At 36.2% G+C, this 17611-nt stretch overlaps 1 protein-coding gene across 3 annotated transcripts in view; it reads left to right on the top strand.

Moving 5' to 3' along the window:
* Positions 1-10538, top strand: part of AEBP2 (AE binding protein 2) — a 45903-nt gene extending 35365 nt beyond the window's left edge. The window contains exons 5-9 of one of the 3 annotated variants that reach the window (XM_027747483.2): positions 1-125; positions 3159-3226; positions 6717-6830; positions 7087-7153; positions 8456-10538. In XM_027747483.2, coding sequence (XP_027603284.1) covers positions 1-125; positions 3159-3226; positions 6717-6830; positions 7087-7141 — 362 coding nt within the window. In that variant the 3' untranslated portion in view covers positions 7142-7153; positions 8456-10538. The remainder of the gene's footprint in view (positions 126-3158; positions 3227-6716; positions 6831-7086; positions 7154-8455) is intronic. The other 2 variants (XM_027747485.2, XM_027747484.2) reach the window with 2 other exon arrangements.
* Positions 10539-17611: the final 7073 nt, after the last annotated feature.

Below are 17611 nucleotides of genomic sequence, written 5' to 3' on the forward strand. Positions count from 1 at the left end.
CAAGACCTCATGACTTCTTCGATGCACAAACACTGGATGCTATAAGACATCGAGCCATCTGCTTTAATCTCTCAGCACATATAGAAAGTTTAGGAAAAGGCCACAGTGTTGTATTTCATAGTACTGTAAGTATACATATTATGCATTCTATTTGTTTACCTATGTGTCTGAAAAATCTAACCCTTCAGAAAATTTCTGGTTTCCTCTTATTGCTGTAGGCATTTAATCAGAAACAAGTAATAGTGAGTATTTTATATTGTTAATTTGTCCATTGCTGTTAGTAAATTAACTTTTAAAAAGCAGTGTTGGTAGTTGTAGCTCACAAACTGAAAGGCTTGCTGTGTGTGTTGCAGGAAAATGTGGTTCTGCCTTCTAAATAAGAAAGCAGTTCAGATGGCATTTCCTTAGTTGTGAGTGACAGTGCTAATTTATCACAAGGAATATTTTGACCGTAATTGAATATTTAAAGATGCTGATCTGAAATTCGTGTTTATTTCCTTGTTTTTCCCCAGTTTAAAGGATACAATCTTGAATAAATGTCTTCTTGTACCCATTTTTTTTCTTTTAATAAACTTACAGCAGGATGTCAGTGAATTGCTAGAAGGAGGCAAGTACCAGGTGGGGAACTGGCCTTTAGTCCTGTTTCCATATCCTATTTTGTGAATTTCAATTGTATTCGGATAGGAAAGACATCCTTTTTCCAGAGAAAAAGTAGGGAGTTGGAGTATAGGGGTCAGAATTTCAAAAAGCTGTGTAACCTCAGGTTTTGTTAACCAAACTGAGAGATGTGGGCACGTAAAAGGTAGAGACTCAGCTGAAGGAAAGAAGAGATGGGACGAAATGAGAAGGGATAGTTTTTGAATTGGCAGACTAATGCAAGATGAACTGCAGTCCAAGGAAGGAATGCTGACTGACATGTCCTCAGCTGCAGTTTAATCTTAACATGATTCAAAGTCTGGAACTCTGTCTCTTTCCATAAATAAAAGATGATTTTGTATGCTCGAAACTTATTTCATACTGTTCGACGAGACTGATGATTGTTATAAATATCTGTGGCCTGTATTAGAAATTTTTTCCAAATGATTACTCCTGAACTTGATGTGCAACTGAGCAGCAGCTGCAAGTGGAGATTTGCAGGTGGTTTAGCTGTTACTGTATTTAAATCTCATTCTAGTGTTCTGGGCAAACGTGGATCTTAAAATGCTGTGAGAAAGGCAGATTCTCTTCCAATTCACAGCATGCTTTAGTCTGAAAGGTTATCCAGACAGACTACTCAGTTGTGAAAGCTCAGCTCTGTCTTTTGGAATAATTCATAAGGAGGTGGAATTAGAGGGAGGAACGTGCTCTAAAATTGCCTCAGATGAACTTGAAGGAAGTGCTGAAAATCCTTTTAGCTTATCCGTGCGTGCGTCACTCGAGATGGTGGGAGGTTGATTAGATCTGAAATGGCTCAGACCTCAGTTGGGGAGAGGTTGTACCAGTGGGGGAACTGCTCCGAGCTCCCAGCCCTCTTTTGCTGCTGCAGTTGTGTGGGCTTGTGCTGGGCATCAGCTTTATTGATGAGACACAGCCTAAAACTGGCTTTAAAAAGAAAAGGCAGGCTAGAAGCAGTCCTGGGGATGTGCACTGTTACAGTGAGCTGATGATAGTTCGGGTGCAAACACATTTTGCATCACTTAAAGGCATTAGGGCGTTAAATTTGAGTGGTGCCTGGCTAAATAGCATAATAAGTTTGTGTGGCCCACCTTAAGATGAAGAAGAAATATGTAACTATCATGGGCATTAATTTGAAAGGTGAAAAATATGAAGATAAAATTGCGTTGTTGTCTGAAAAGGGACGTGAATGATGTAAGTTTTTTTTTTTTTATGTATCGTAAAAATAATGCCAACGCAATGCAGTATTTACAGGACAGATATAATATAAAGAATTTCTAAGCAGCTGCTGTAGATACCCTTCATGTCCTATGAAAAGGCACATCCTTTTATTGATATATACTTATTTTAACCCATCCTTTTCTTTGTAGATATAGAAAGCTTTAGAAAGCGGTCATTAATAAAACCTTTTTCAAGAAATGTGTTTGCCATCCAGAGTTCTCCTTTGACTTGATTATGATTTTTTTTTCTGCTTGTTTTTTTTTAATTGGAGTCAAATTTTTGTGCTTTAATTCTTTGAATTTTTAGATAGAAAAAGTCAACCATTTCTATTTAACCTAAAGACCAGATATTACACTGATTAAAAAACGCAGCTTATATGTTACCCTGTTGTGCCTCCCCCACCTTTGACATGGCTTGAATTAATTCTGTAAAATATTTGGATACTAAACTGTTCTCTGGTTTTAGCTTTTTTACCTATTTCAGTCCAGTGAACTGATGTATTGAAACGTGTGTTTTGAAATGTTAAGACTTTGTAACACAGTAAATGGAGTGAGACGCACAGCAATTTATAGGGTGAAATTGTTTTCTTTTTCCAGAAGAGGTCAGCAGAACTCCATTTCTAATTTGAGACAACTCTGATGCACATTTCCTTTAAATTTCCATTTTGTTTCTGGGACAGTGCATGCAATGTGTGGAATGTAGGGAGAACGTTTTCGAATAAAGCTGCAGTGAGCATACACTGCCTGGCTGCATTGTGGTTTGAAGTGAAAAATTTAAATGAACATAAGTTCTTTGCAGAACAATTTCAAGTCTTCAGAACATATTTATTACAGGCATACGATTTTACTCCCATTTTGCTGTAACTTTTGCAGACTTGACCATAAATCTCCAATTACGAGCGTCAAAATAGCAAATAATTTTTTTAATTTCTTGCTTGCAAACATTTTTGCAATTTTGCATTTGTTTGCACCATAACTGTGTTTCTGTTTTATGCTGGCTAAAGGTGGGAGTTTAACCTCAGGCTCCTACACTTAAACACTTAATTCTCTGGAGAGTACCTTATGTACTGGGCTACTGTGAACTGGTATGAGAAATCCTGAGAAAGGAGTTCTTACTTCTTGTCTGTGACCTAGTGATATGTACACTTTATATACAATTAATACAACTTGGAGCAAGTAAAACAGTCTCCCTTTTATGAATGTGCAGTTGAACATGAAGAACAACAGTTTTTGAGCAAAAAATAGGGAATTTGGTTTTAATTATGATTTTTGTAATTATTATAGGTAATAGCTAAAAGAAAAGAAGACTCTGGAAAAATAAAACTCTTGCTTCATTGGACACCTGAGGACATGTGAGTATATTGCTAGTGATGTGCTACAGGATTTAAATGGGGAAGGATTTACAGCGGGGTAAATGAACTACCTGTCACTTGTGCTGTTGAGTATTTAAATTCAAGTTAATATTTTTAAAATGCTTTTCAAAAAGTAATTTAGAAAATTTAAAATTAATAAGCAATGTTTAATTGATTTTTTTTAACTGATTAACTAAATTTTCAAGTCTTTGGGCTCTAATATGATTTCAGGTAAATTTGGGTCTATATTTTTAACGCATTTTGTCACTATGCACTATGCAACCATATACATAAGAAAACTTAACACTGAGGCAACTTTGTTTTACCCACTGATTTTTCATGATCCTAAAAATACTTTCAGGTACTGAAAAATGTGCAATTATCATTGTCACAGTAGAACTGCATGACTCTTTACCTGGGTACCACAATTCAGCAGTATAATAACCACAGCTGGCCCCTTAAGATGTCCTTGTCATATTGCTGCTTCTTTGGATTCTCCCACTGAAGCTTGGAATGCTTTTCCAGCATGTTTTGACTGCTTTTTTTCCCTTTTTTTTTTTTCAAAGTTTTGCTTTGTTCCAAATGAGTAGCAGGATGAAAGTACTGCCCTCGGGTAGTCTTGGGATGTATGAAGTAGTACAGATCCTCTAGAAATAATTTATCTACCTTGAAATTGCTGAGTTCTCATCTTTCTTTTAACACTTCCAGAACAAAGAGACCTTTTTGATTTGGTGATGCTTTCAGGTGATAGAGTGGGATAGTGATAAAGCTGCGGCATAACAGAAATTTACCTTTGCTTTGGTGGTTTAAATCACTCACCTTTGTAGTGTCCCAAATCAGTCACGTGCAGTGGTGTGAATTTGGCAGCATGAGTCTGTTATAACTTGTATTTGTAGAGGACTGGAGTTGCTGATAAATTATCTGCAGCAATGGTTGACATCTTGGTGGAATTTTGAAGTGTCTGCATCTTTGCTGCTCCCTGCAGCACTTGTAGACTGCAAGTTTCAGTTCAGCTTGGGAGACGATAACTAAAATATTCTAGTAGAAAACCAGATTTTTGATTACCTTTAGGGCAGCTGGCAGTACTATGTGTAACAGCATTCTGAAGTTATTATTTTTAAAATGTTACAGATAAGGACATTTTAAGATAAAAATCATTAAAAAGTGTAGTAACACTGGGAACGTGAAAAATAAATAAAAATAGCAGGTTTTACATTTTTATACAGTCAGATGAATTTTTTGCTCACGCAGATGAATTCAGTATTAAGAATCTCTGCATTGGAGAAGACAAGTTGTTCAGAAATGTTAAGCCATCCCTGATAGAATGGAGATTTGGTTGGTCAGGTCAAAGGAATACTGTTTCATATTGCTGTTTCTTGCATCTTGGTTGGGTTAGGGAGAGGGTGTATTTCATCACTAAATGGTGTAGTGTTGGATTACTGAGTGTACAGTAGATTGAATTTCATCTTGATTATTACAGTTAAGAACAGCAAATGCCAAGGTGTCTGGGCACATGCCATCAGTCTGTTTTTGTACAATCCGTGCACTCACACTGTAGAGGAGTGCAGTGCACTCGTGGGGATGACTTTCCATCAGCCTGAATTTCAGATGGATCTGGTAGTAATGATTTCACTTCTTCTGAGCAACTGTTAAAATGCTTAAGGTCACGTGTACATTAAGTATTTTTTCAGGAAAAATAAAAGCTAGTCTTTAATCTGTTTCCTATATAAGAGGGAAAAACTTTTAATTTCTTCTATTTTTTTTAGAGCAGGAATTTAGTCTTGGTGCCAGTACTTCTTAGCTTACTGAGTTGCTGTCTTTATGTATATTTGAAGTAGTCTTTGCGTGTGAGAAGTTTTTTTATTTGCTGTTTGTGTAATTTTGCATCTTCAGCATCTAGTTTCTACTGAAAACGTCTCCCAAATGTTGTTTGTCCAAAAACTGATTTTGGCATTATTTGAAAAAGTCTTATGATGGTTTTCCACCTTTTATGATCCATAAGCCTTAGTGGATATATGGATTGCCTCCTGGGTTGTTCCTCCCCCACTTTTTTTCTTTCTGTTTTTTTCTTCTGCCTTTATCTGAAAAGTTTTGTTGGAGAAACTCCATTTCCTCCATTTCTTGGTTTCGTTTCATGTTTTGAACAGCTTGACCAGAAAATTGAATTTGAGTTACAGCTCACTTTCATGGCTGCAAAATGAAGATTCAGGAAAATAAATTGCAAAAGTCTGTAGAACTGCATTTATCTTTGGTCAGAGAAAGGGCTGTTACATTTAGCTGGTTTCAAGTGTTGGGTTTCTCAGTCTGAAATTTATTGCAAAGAGTAAGATCTTAATTACAAATGTAAACTTTTCCCCCAACCTAAAATTAATCTTTGGCTTCTAGGACACGTAAAAAATAATAAACCCAAACAAACAAACACAAAAAACCAAAACACCAAAGGAAACAAAACCCCGGAAACCCCAAATGACTTTGTGGGCTAAAAAGAATCACAGGGGGTTGTTGGGGTTTGGGTGGGGATTTTTTTTGTTTGTGGGTTTTTTGTGCTTTTTTGGGAGTTGCCTTTTTTTCTTTTCTTTTCTTTTTGTCTGGTTTCCCCCTCCCCCAGTAGTGGAAACAAAAGGGATGCCTTGTTTGTTCTGCAGAGCCCTGACCAGAAAGCAGGTTTTCAGTAAGACAGTGATGAGCTCTGCAAGCCCAGTGCTCCTCTTAATAACATGTACCTGAAAACCTCAGCAAGGCCTTAAGAGCCCAATGTACCTCTAATAAAGCAGCAATGCAATAACTCTGAGTTAGGCATGTTTGGTCTCAAGTATTTCAAGTGCAAAATGGAGATAATTGTGTGTGTTATCTCCAGCCCTCGTCACAAGTTTCACTGCAAGTGGCACTGAAGCAACAGTTCATTTTAATGTGTAAAGACCAAGTTTTATTTCATGTCACAATGAGAACTGTTACACAGCCAAAAGATTTTGTGGTGATTGCCTGGATTTCCTCAGAAGATAGTAAAATGATCAACAAAGTTGGAGGATTTTGAGGTTGAAACCTTTGAACTTGGAGCAAGTAAATTAGTGTAACGAAAAGCTTAGTGTCTGCTTTATATTCTGTGCTTTACTTACTTTTTTTAACAGTATCAAAGAATTTTATGCCCAGTAAAATAAAGTATTTTCAAAGATGCAGTTGTTATTCCTGCTACCCATTTTCACATTAAGTTGTTAAAATGGAATAGATAGTGGAATTATCATTGTGTGTATGTTTAGCATTCTTCTGGAATAATCTAAATTCTGTTTCACACTGAGAACTTAAAAAACTTTGAAGTGTAACGTGTAAAGATTGGCTGTGTTTCCTTATTCCAGTGAAGATGGTTTTTAACCAGGGAAATGTGGAGATTACTTAAAAAAAACTTCATATGTACTAGTTTACCACATAATTTTATGGTAAGAAAAACAGTTGATCTTTTTTGAATATTTTTATTTTATTTATTTATTCATAGTCTGCCTGATGTGTGGGTAAATGAAAGTGAACGACATCAGTTAAAAACTAAAGTAGTTCATTTATCAAAACTACCAAAAGATACTGCCTTGCTTCTGGACCCAAACATATACAGGTAACATCTTAATTTTGAAACTTTCTTTACTTGGATGTAATCTTAAGCCTCACTTAACTTTTTGACGTTGGAAAATCAGGATTCCTAATGTACTATACACCGACCAGGGAGCCTTGATACTGTAAACGTCCAGGAGTTAAGTTCTGAGGTCTTAAGTTATTTCAGAATTACTTCTTGAACTGAACTCTAGTTACTGAGAAACGGGGAATGTGTGTATTTACCAAGTGTATTTTACTTTTTTGTGCTTGGTGTACAGAAATTCTAGTAAAGGAGGTACATACAGTGGAATCCTGAAAGATCCCTTCTGTTAAGATCACATACTGGTTTGTATACCAATTTTTTTAAAGTCCAAATTTATCTTTCCATATTTTATATTCAACTGTAATACATGCAGTATTACCTTGAAATCTGTACTTGTATTCAAGTACTGTTATTTTTTAATACAAGATTCTTTATATGGGGACAGAAGGGGACAGTACATGTTACTTGCCTTTAAGCTACTTTCACGTTTGTGGTTTTGGGCCTTCAGATTGGCTTCTAATCCATCTGGTTTCTAATAATTTCCTGATTTTTCCCTCCCCCTCTTTATTAGTGCACTCACATAATTGTCAGTACCCACAGTTCTGTGTGTGTGTACAGTTTTTAAAGGTAATCTGAAATGCTTAATTCATTCTTAAATTTTGAATGTCCAAAGATACATATTTAAGGGCTTATGTTAAAAGTTCATGAAAATGGGTCATGAAAAATAAAAAGCTTTTTCTACCATAACAGAAGTTCAGTGTTCTGATGTTTCTTCCTTAACATCCAGTGACTGAGTGTCTAAAGCAGTAAATAGAACACTAATCTGAGGTCTTGTAATGCAATAAGCCTTTCAGTTCACCTTTAATATTCAGTGTATTTCACTAATCAAATTAATGAAATCTTGGTTTACAATATGAAAATAAATCATACTGTATCTGCTACTTTTGTAAATGTAAGTATTTAAAATACTTACCTTAGTACATGAATTATTGATGTAGATCATAAAAATGTTATGAGGAAATTGGATTGTCTGTTTTAAAACTGCTTAACACAGTGACTGTCTTATAATCTAATTGAGATGTTAATTTTATATTGTTTACCTTTGCAGAACTTAATAGATTAGTTTACCTTGAAAAGAAAAAAAATAATCTTTTAAACTAAAAGTGTAATCTCTGGGATTAAGTCCTTGAAGAAAAATGACTAAACCTTTCTACCTCTCCCACATAAAATTAAGATCCCCACACAAAGTGTTGTGCTCGATTTTTAACAGTATGGATCAATGTGTTAGTGAAATGAGATTTTGGGACCAACTGAGGGAGATGAAAGACATAAAATTGGAAGACCAAAACTTTGCAAGGGAAAAAGGTAGTTAAAGGAATTCAGTGACAGAGAGTCATATCATGCTAAAATGATGACTTTAATAGAAAGTTTGAAATAAATACCTGAAATTGTACGCTGCTATGGGATCATCAGAAATGGCTTTCAGTATTAATCAAATTAAATGAAAGTAGATTTTATATAGTCATGATTTCATAGTATATTCTAGCTGGCTGAAATTCACATCTCAGGGTTTTAATGTAAATCTATACCATCTTCTTTTACAGAACAATGCCCCAGAAGAGATTGAAGAGGTAAAAACCAAGCAAGTGGGGACACCTGCAGTCTTAGTCACTGACAATGGATTTAGAGATAAAGTTGCACATTAGTCAAATCCCATCTTTTTTTTTTTTTTTTTTTAGATAAATATTTATGCTTAGTGTAAACATTCTGTGAATGAAGTTGATGCTTCCGTGGAATATATATTAATATATTACTGTATATCCACATTTTCATGGAATGGTACAGTGGGAGACTGAGCAAACACTCTTCTGGCAACTTAGTGGAACAACTAAAAGGCTTTGCATGCTTGCTTCTTTAAGCTGCTTTTTTCTTTAGTGGATACAGTAGTCTATATTGATGAAAAGAAAAAGTAACCATCACCATTTACTCACAATTCCCAGGAGAACTGATAACAGGCTACTGGGCTTCTTGTCCATGTTAACTGAATATAACACGTGCCAGACAATAGAACAGCTACCAAGGGATTATCCTCTTGCCCTCTGAGTATGGTGGATAGTAATCATTTGTCATTTGTAACCTTGTGTCCTTTTGCAGATCCCTAAAATATGTTGGATTATGATGTTTAAACAAATGTTGATGGAATGCTTGTCTTTTCCAGTCAACTCTGAATACATATAGTACGGTTTAAAGATGTTAAGAGTGTTGCAGTATGTCTGACCCCCTTTTCAGGAGTAGTGTAGTATGTTAATAAGATCTGCTTTTATGTGATCCGTATCAATGGACGGGTTTTGAGAAACCTCTACGTAAGCAAATAGTGTTACTGGTGATTTATTTTGCTTTTCTGACCCTTTAGGATCCCCATTCACTTGTAAAGTATACTTTATTTGGCCTAATGTTTTCTAGATGTAAAGAAAATGGTATTTTTTAAAAAAAAATAATCTAGAAATTCAATCCTTTATGCACCAAAGTTGGCTTTGAAAAGGAAAGTAAAATCATTTTCTTGCTTAATAAGCAAGAAGCCGTGGATTTTTTTTAACTGACAAATAGAGATGCGTCTAACCTGTTAGTCTTTGTATGGAGACAAAAATGTTGCATATAGATAATAGGACATTGCTTGTAAATATTTCAGCAGATTTGTAATATATTTTTATATTATGAAATGTACTGTAGATGTTTTTCTAGAGGCATGAAAGTTAAAATGTATATATTACGGTAGAAATAATATTGAAGGATATTGTAATTCACTAGTGCTGCCAGAAGAATTGTTTAAAAAAAGCACCTTCCTTAACAGTAAAATAAACCTTCTTTTACATACCTAAGGGACTATATACTACTGTTAATATCTGTTGTAAGAACAAAAATACATTGAACATCCTTCCCAGAAATCTTAGAGGGATGAATAGTACCCATAATTAATTCATGGCGCTCCTTTCTAATAGTGAACACAAAATTAGTTTTTTCCTTGCTGTTGGAAGGAACTAATATGTAAAATTTGTATGGATATATGCAGTCAAACTGCAGAGTTAGTCCTCCTTGTTGGGGAGGAATTTACTACAGTGAAACTATTAACCAGCAGTTTTTACACTAAATTTTTATTAAATAGATTAAAACTTAAAGTAACCCTTTGGTTGCAGAAGTGAGCATATCCTAATGTAATACAAATGCATTCTGCATTGGTACTGACACGAGTCTTGCTTAGCTCCAGTGGGTTAAAAATGTTACTTATATACACAAAAAAATAATCTTATCAAACGATATGAAGTGCAGATTAAAAGCACCACTAATATAAGATGTTCTGGAATGGTTGTTTAACAAGGGTATTATTCATAAAATCTGTAGTGATGTGACTTTATTTTTGAAAAAAATGCAGTGTTTTGGTTTTTTATTTTTTTGCTTGAGCACTTCACCTACTGCTTTTTCTGTACCTATAAAGTAATCCGTAATCTTTGTTTCTTTTTTTTGAATTTGTTATAAAATTGCCAAATAGAAGTGTTTCAGATATAGTTTGTATTTGTATTTTTTTAATTTTATTGCTTCATGAGTTTCTTGTAAGTCATTTATAATTGACAGATGATTGTAGACCTTGCCTGAGTATTTTTTCTAATAAAACAAAACAAACAAACCTCATTAGCTTCAAAATTGTAAGATTTCAATGAAGTTTAAATATAAAAACAACGCTCTTTCCTCTGTAAGTTGTAACACATGTACCTTTACAAATTGGGGAATTCGTGGATCCAAGTCATGTGTTGTTCATGTAAACTTTGACTTTTCTTGGGTTTGAGAAAACTGTTATCTGGTGTTCTCATGGTACAGTTTCTGGTTTGGAAGGAAAAATCAATTTAAATTCAAACCATCTGTGAAGAAATGGATACACTGGAATTAAACTTTCCACAGCAGTGAAAAGGTGAGTGGACTTAAGACTGTTTTTCACCTTGAAGTTACCAACGTGAGTTGCTGAAACTGTTTATGCCTGTCAGTTGTCTGTGTTCTACAAATTATGGAATTACCTGGTGGTGTTTTGTTTCAAATGACAGTTATGTCTCTCGAAAGCTCTGCTGCAGTTTTTGTGTGTGTCCCTGGAGGATTTCACTGTTGCTGGAATACCCAGTACATGGAACTAGCACAGAGTGCTGGGGGGCATTGATCACTTTGTTCTGAAAATGATCTTATCATTGTTACTCTTGGCAGGTGTTAATGATATAATTGGCCTCTCCCCTTTTAAGTAATTCCATCTGCTTTGTTTTGGGATGTAACATACAGGGCTTTCTTCCTGTCTTTCTCGAGAACATTTTTTTTTCAATAGATTTTCCAAGTATCTGCAGATTACATTCCCTCCCAGCTGGAGTGTTTATTTGCTTTGTAGAGAAATATCAGCTCTCTGAAAGTCTTGCTTTTCAGGAGTTGCAGTGCACACAGATACAGGCTTCTAAAATCATCAGTCCTTTTGGAATGTGTTGGCTTGAATTTTACAGTTTTCTAAAGCTGAATATTAGGATTTTTGAATGAGGAGTGCTGTTTTGGGATCAAAGACCATCTCTGCCTTTTGCTAAAGTGGTTGGAAATTCTTGTCTGGGAAAACTTCCTAACATTTGGGCACAGCACACAGCTGATTGTTTGATAGTGGATCTTACTCTGTTTACTAAAACACTTTAGTAGAGCAGAAACAGATCAGTTCTTTTGTAATACTTACGTTGCATATAATTTTCTCAAGTTGCTGTGGATTTTTTTCAGAATTTGGACAAATGATCACACTATATTTTTCTTGACTTCTGTAGTCCATTAAGTAATTATATCAGTAGTTTCCAATTTAAATTACATGTTAATTCTGGACTAGCTTCATTTGGGAACACATGTGTTAATTGTGTTCAAATCTGCTTTGTTTTTAATAATAGAAATTCAAGTGGTGGACTTCTGTTCCTCTCAGCTTTTCAGTGCAGCATATGAATTGATATGACCAGAAAACTGGTCTTATGTAGTACTTCAGTCTGATATTGATAATTTATTCTCACTTAATGCTTTCCTGCCTTGACATTTTAAACTTGTGAATGAACCTATCGTAAGTACTTCTGTTGTCACACTAATGTATGATGACTAAAACAGAAGAAGAAAATCATATAACAGGAAAGTTTAAAGAAGCAGCCAAATCTGTGGCTTCTTTCAGTCATTTTCTGTAAGTTGTTAGATAGACACTGTGAATGGCTCCCATATGCACATGGCTATGAATGAAAAATGACAGTTTGATCCCTAAAACAAGATATTCTTAACAAAACATTTCAACAGCAGAGACGGTCTTAACATCACATGAATTTTCTCAGTCAGGTAAAGGTACCCTTAAGATCTGTTATCCTACTGTTTGCCTACTCCAAGCTGAGAATACTCTGGTAAATTCCCTTGCTTCAACTTTCAGTAAAAATTTCTGCATTATGTGGTAGTGGGGGGGAACCCCACCAGCACTACTGTTTTGAACAACACATTAAAAAAAAATACTGTAAAATGTCAAGAAATATCCATTTGTTCCTACATTTTTAACAAGGATCTTTTTTTTTTTTTTAAATTATGTGTTCTTGTAATTATATAATGTAAATTGAAACTAAATGAATTCTGATAATATTACAACTGTAATCTCCTAGTGATTATAATCAGGTATAAATACTAGACATTAATCTCTAAAAGTGTATTTATGAGAAGAATTATTACAGTGTTAAGGGGCTTCACTATTGTAGTCTCTCGTGTAATTTCTTTTTTTTTCCTAAGTAAGGATGATCCTAAATCTGACCAAAAATAAAACCTCAGTCCTGGAAGATTTAAGATTCTTCAGCCCTCTAGTCTGTCACATTTCCCTGAATATAGCTGACAAACTAGAAAAACCAAGCAGATTTATATCTTCTGCCAAATCTCAGGTTATCTCCCAGAGGGGAGAAAAACCATGCTAATGTTTTGTATTTAAAGCAGAACACTGGTTCTGGGAGACAGGAGCTGTGAATTTACTTTTTCCAGATAAGAAGCTGGTGATGAGCTTAGACCAGCATTGCAAACTGTATTTTTGGCTTTTAACTGGCAGTGGCATTTCTGAGTATTTATTTTCCTACTGTGTTACAGCAACTGTCTTTACAGTGAAAAATTCTCCCAGGCTGTGTCCACGTGTCTTAATTTTTATACTAAAGAATGCAGCACTGTGTGCAGTAATTAGAGTTTGTATTTTTTTGTAGTTGCCTCTTAAGGGTTTGTAATCCTTCAAATTCAGCCAACTTGCCTGTGAACTGTGCAGTACTTTCCGTGCTAATCCATTTTCACTCTGTTATACCATGCAGTGATACAAGTGTCAGTGTGGACCAAAGTAAAGTTCCAGGTGTACCCACATTTCTTGCATGCCCTAATTCCTGAAAACTTGTGTTGCAACCTCAAAGTAGTTCTATTTGTAATTTATTAAATGATTTAAGACTATTTACCAGTTCTGGTATCTAGCAGCTTACTGTCCTTTTCAGGGATGAGAGTGTCTGTGCACTTCAGTCTCTAATTCTTTTCTAGAGAAGAGTTAAAATCAAGATGTCTTTGATGTCACAGTACAACTTACAGTGAAGTAAGGAAATGTAGTTCTAAGTGTGAAGAGAATAAAATTATGTTGATTTTATACCAAAAGTGGGCTTTTAGTTGACAGCCAGCTATGGATATATTCAACTCTTCCAGTTGTTCTTGAAGATAATTATGCTGTGATTGATGCTACAGTGTTTGTTTTTACTAATTCTAAAAATGGCCCTTTGAACTCTTTAAAATCCTCCACGGTAGTTAAGTGACAAATACTCTTAAGTAATATGATAAATCTGTTTAATTCATCCCAAATGAGAGATAATTGCTGATAGCATCCCGTGGGGTTGGCTTGCATACAGGAGATTTGAGTACTGTCTACTGGATGCTGTTCAAAACTATTGTCTAATTTTAATATCTTTTTTTCTTGGTATTTTGCCTGTGTTTGCAGTCTCAGTGGAGGGAGGATGTGATATCCCCTCCTGTATTTACTGTGAAGAACTGCTTCTGATTTGAGACAGCAGTAGCCTTTTGACCAACAAAGGGAAGACTTTGAGAAAAAGGCAGTTAAATAGGACAGAAAAGGGAGGGGAAATTGTAACAAAGGTAAAAGAATATAAAAAATAAGAATGAAGCTGATCACCACCCACTGACCGATGCTCAACCCGTCCTTGAGCAATGGGGCTGCCACCCCCTGCCCAGGTTCCCCCAGTTTTGGTGGTCAGCATGACTTTCTGTGATGTGGGACATCCTTTTGGTCACTTGGGGTCAGCTGTCCTGTCTGTGTCCCCTCCCAACATCTCTTGCACCCCCAGCCCACTCACTGGCCTGGCAGCATGAGGAGCTAAGTCCTTGACTTAGTGTAAGCACTGCTCAGCTACAACAAAACATCAGTGTGTTATCAGCATGATTGTCATCCTAAATCCAAACCAGCTCTGGACCAGCTACTAGGAAGAAAACTAACTCTATTCCAGACAAAACCAGGACGTATTAGAAGTTTAATGTCCCTGTGCAGACTCAGAGATCTCCTTTTTCTCAGTGTCATGGCTCAGTCATGTTTTTTGGCTGGTTTCATTCATGTCATGTCTAAGGTCACATCTCTCAGTAGGATTTGTACAGGCATATGGAGTCTGACTTCAGGAGGACTCCATTATGGATCTTTGACTTGTCTACCTCTGTTCAAATCTGTTGCCTGAAACCCAGATTGTGAAATCAGGGGGAACCTAACATGATATTGTTCATGATTCATTTAAGCCAAAATGCTCAACATGAGCCACTTAAACTTGTTTAGGCACTGAAATATATGTTTGGATTTACATAATTTCAAGGCCAAAAAATCAGTAAATATGTTGTTTTGGGAGCAAAGCCTTGGAATGTGAGATTAAAACTACCCTTAAGTTCTAAAAGGCATTTTAAACACTTCTAAATGCTTTGCAGCTTTTACTTTATGGTGAATATGAGGCAGGGGCTTGGACCCTGCTTACTTTTTCTTTCTTCATGTCATAAATATTCTCTCCTAGAGCATGGAAAATAAGTCAATTACACTTAAAACTGTTTATTGCAGAGCAGATGTGTGCATACAGCAACTGTAGCTGAAAGCCCAAGTATTTAATTAGCAGTTGCCTGCAGCTGGATTCTTTCTTTTTAAATAAGTGGGGAGGTGGGGAAACATAAAAGGATGTCAGGAGACATTCTGCTGACAGAGAGTAAGTTCATGTGTAATTATTTATTAAAAATCTTGCTCTGCCTCCCTACTTGGAGCCATCACATGGTGGTGCTGCCATTTCATCGTGCTGTGCAGTCATCCCTGAATTTTGTGTCCTCACTGACCTGATACCTGTGCTGCCTCGTTCCAGTAACATCTGGTTGGGTTGTATGGCTTTAAGGAAGGAGGATCGTAGGGATTTATTTTAATATTTTAATAATCTTGTGCTTATCTGTTAGTTTTGTTGTAGCTGTTCCCTCTGCAGTTGTTGAGAGTTTGCCTGTGATTTGAAGGCTGAAGGTTTCTGTTACAGTCAGAGCTGAGGGTCTGGACGTAGCTTCCTCAGGGGTAGAACTGTATGGATTTGCTTGCTGACACATTACACACACAGTCTCTCAAGGTGTAACATAGGCTGCATTGGTCACATCTGTGGTGACAGTTCTTTGCATGTTTTACTTCTCACTGACTAGTTATTAATAGCTTTTGAAATGGACAGATTAGGATAAATGTTGAATTTATGCTGGAAGGAATTTCCAAGAGCTGGTTTTGAGGTAAAAGGTGGCCTCTGTCTTAAGCTGCATTTCTTGTTGTTCAGAAGTGAATTATTGTGGCGGAAAGGTGCAAACGAAAGTTTTGGCTTGGCTAATGCCTCATCTGGGTAATCTGCTGCAAGCTGTACAAACTGCTCATAGTAGCTACTGGTGTATCTATCACCTTGGACTTCTCTTACTTTTTTTTTTTTTTCCTTGGCTAATATATTTGTAAATTTTAATCTTGGAAGGTATTGCCTCATTGAGTAACCATTGCATGCATTCCACTGGGAGCTGATTTCAGCAGTAGAGGATATGAAGGTATTTTAAGCTGGAAGATGGTAAGTAAATATCAAGACATGCAGCCACACACTGTGCAGTTTACAGAAAGTACAGATGATGTTCCTGTCCCACCCCATTGTCCTCCAAGATGCTCCAATCCCACACGTCACGGTACATTTCCATTGTGTGTGTTTTAGGATCAAATTTAATTCCATAACAATCTGTAACCAAAAGGTGGCAGCAATCTACCACATTATGACTGCAGAAATCTAAGGTATTGCTCAGTAGTGATATTACTTAAGGTGTTAAGTTGCTTGTCTAAACCAGCCTCCTTATGTGCAGTTTGTTGCCTTTGTTGATACAAGATGGATTAAAGTATTAACATTTTAACAGCTCTGGTTGGTCTGTATCCCTCAGGTATTGCAGAGGAGTATAGAAACTGCCTCATCTTTTAATAAAACTGACTACTGAGAGGAAAAATACTTTGAAGTGTTTTGTTATCCCACTACAGAAAAGGTTGAACATTATGAAATTTTGTAAAATGTGGCTGGGTAATTACGGTGCCTGGTCACTTCTGTAATTACCTCTTCTTTGCCAGTGATGCCCAAGATTACACTTTTGACCACCTGATCATTTTCCTAGAGGGGCATGACAGGAAGTTTGTTTATGGAATTTTGTATTTTTTGGTCCAAGTAAGTTGCATATAAAATTTAATTGTTTAGGTAATCAAATTATTGGTGTTGGTGTTTTTTTTCCCTTCCCCAAGTAAAAAACCAGGCAGTTTCAGGATGGTTTAAAAACAAACTAACCCAAACCAAAGAACTTTTAAGTTCCTATGAATTGCAAACCCTTTCAGTTTACTGTTCACTTTAGGAGATTAACTAAATATGCTGCTAGAATAAGGACCATGCTTTCTTTTCTATCCCATGAGTCCTTTCAGAGGACAGTGAAACTTTTGTTTATAAAATGAGTAGCCACACACAAGGCAAGATTAAAGCAAACTTCCTAAATTCAGAGCTGCATTTGCCCTCAGAATTGTCGAGCAGCAGCACTGAACTGATGGCAGCAAGGTGTACCAAACCTCCTCTGCTGGTATTTGTAAAACTTCTCTGAAGAAAACCCTTTTTCCAAAAGATAATGTTAGTTGCTTTGCTTTCTACTGTATTTCTTCAATGGTGTGAGGTGTCTACTGGCTTTTGGTGCCCCAGAACTTTGCTGTACATCTCCTGTTTTGTAGTAACCACCTGCATAACCTTTATCCTTCAGTAAATCAAAGAGGATGAGACATGATTCTGTTCCCAGTAAGAAAGGGAATTAGTTTGCATCAGTGCACGTGTAGTGCAAGATAGTGCAGTAAAAACAGAGCTGTTGAGATGCCCAGGGCAGTGGGTGAGTCTCCATCCTTAGGAGTGTTCCAAAAACGTGTGGATGTGGGGACATGGGGACATGGTTTCGTGGTGAACAAGGCACTGCTGGGTTAATAGACTTGGTGATCTTCTAGCTCTTTTCCAACCTTAGCTGTTCTGTATTTCTGTGACATAAATACAGAATCTCTCCTGCTCATGCTTAAAGCCTGAGATTTAAGCTGACATCTCAAAGCTGTCTTGCATGGCTGGATGAGGAAGAAAACGGCAGTGGATGAGCTGTGCCCCACACTC

Source organism: Pipra filicauda, unplaced genomic scaffold (assembly GCF_003945595.2).
Source record: "Pipra filicauda isolate LSUMZ 115617 unplaced genomic scaffold, ASM394559v2 scaffold104_size2351352_pilon, whole genome shotgun sequence".
In the NCBI taxonomy this organism is placed as follows: Eukaryota; Metazoa; Chordata; class Aves; order Passeriformes; family Pipridae; genus Pipra; species Pipra filicauda.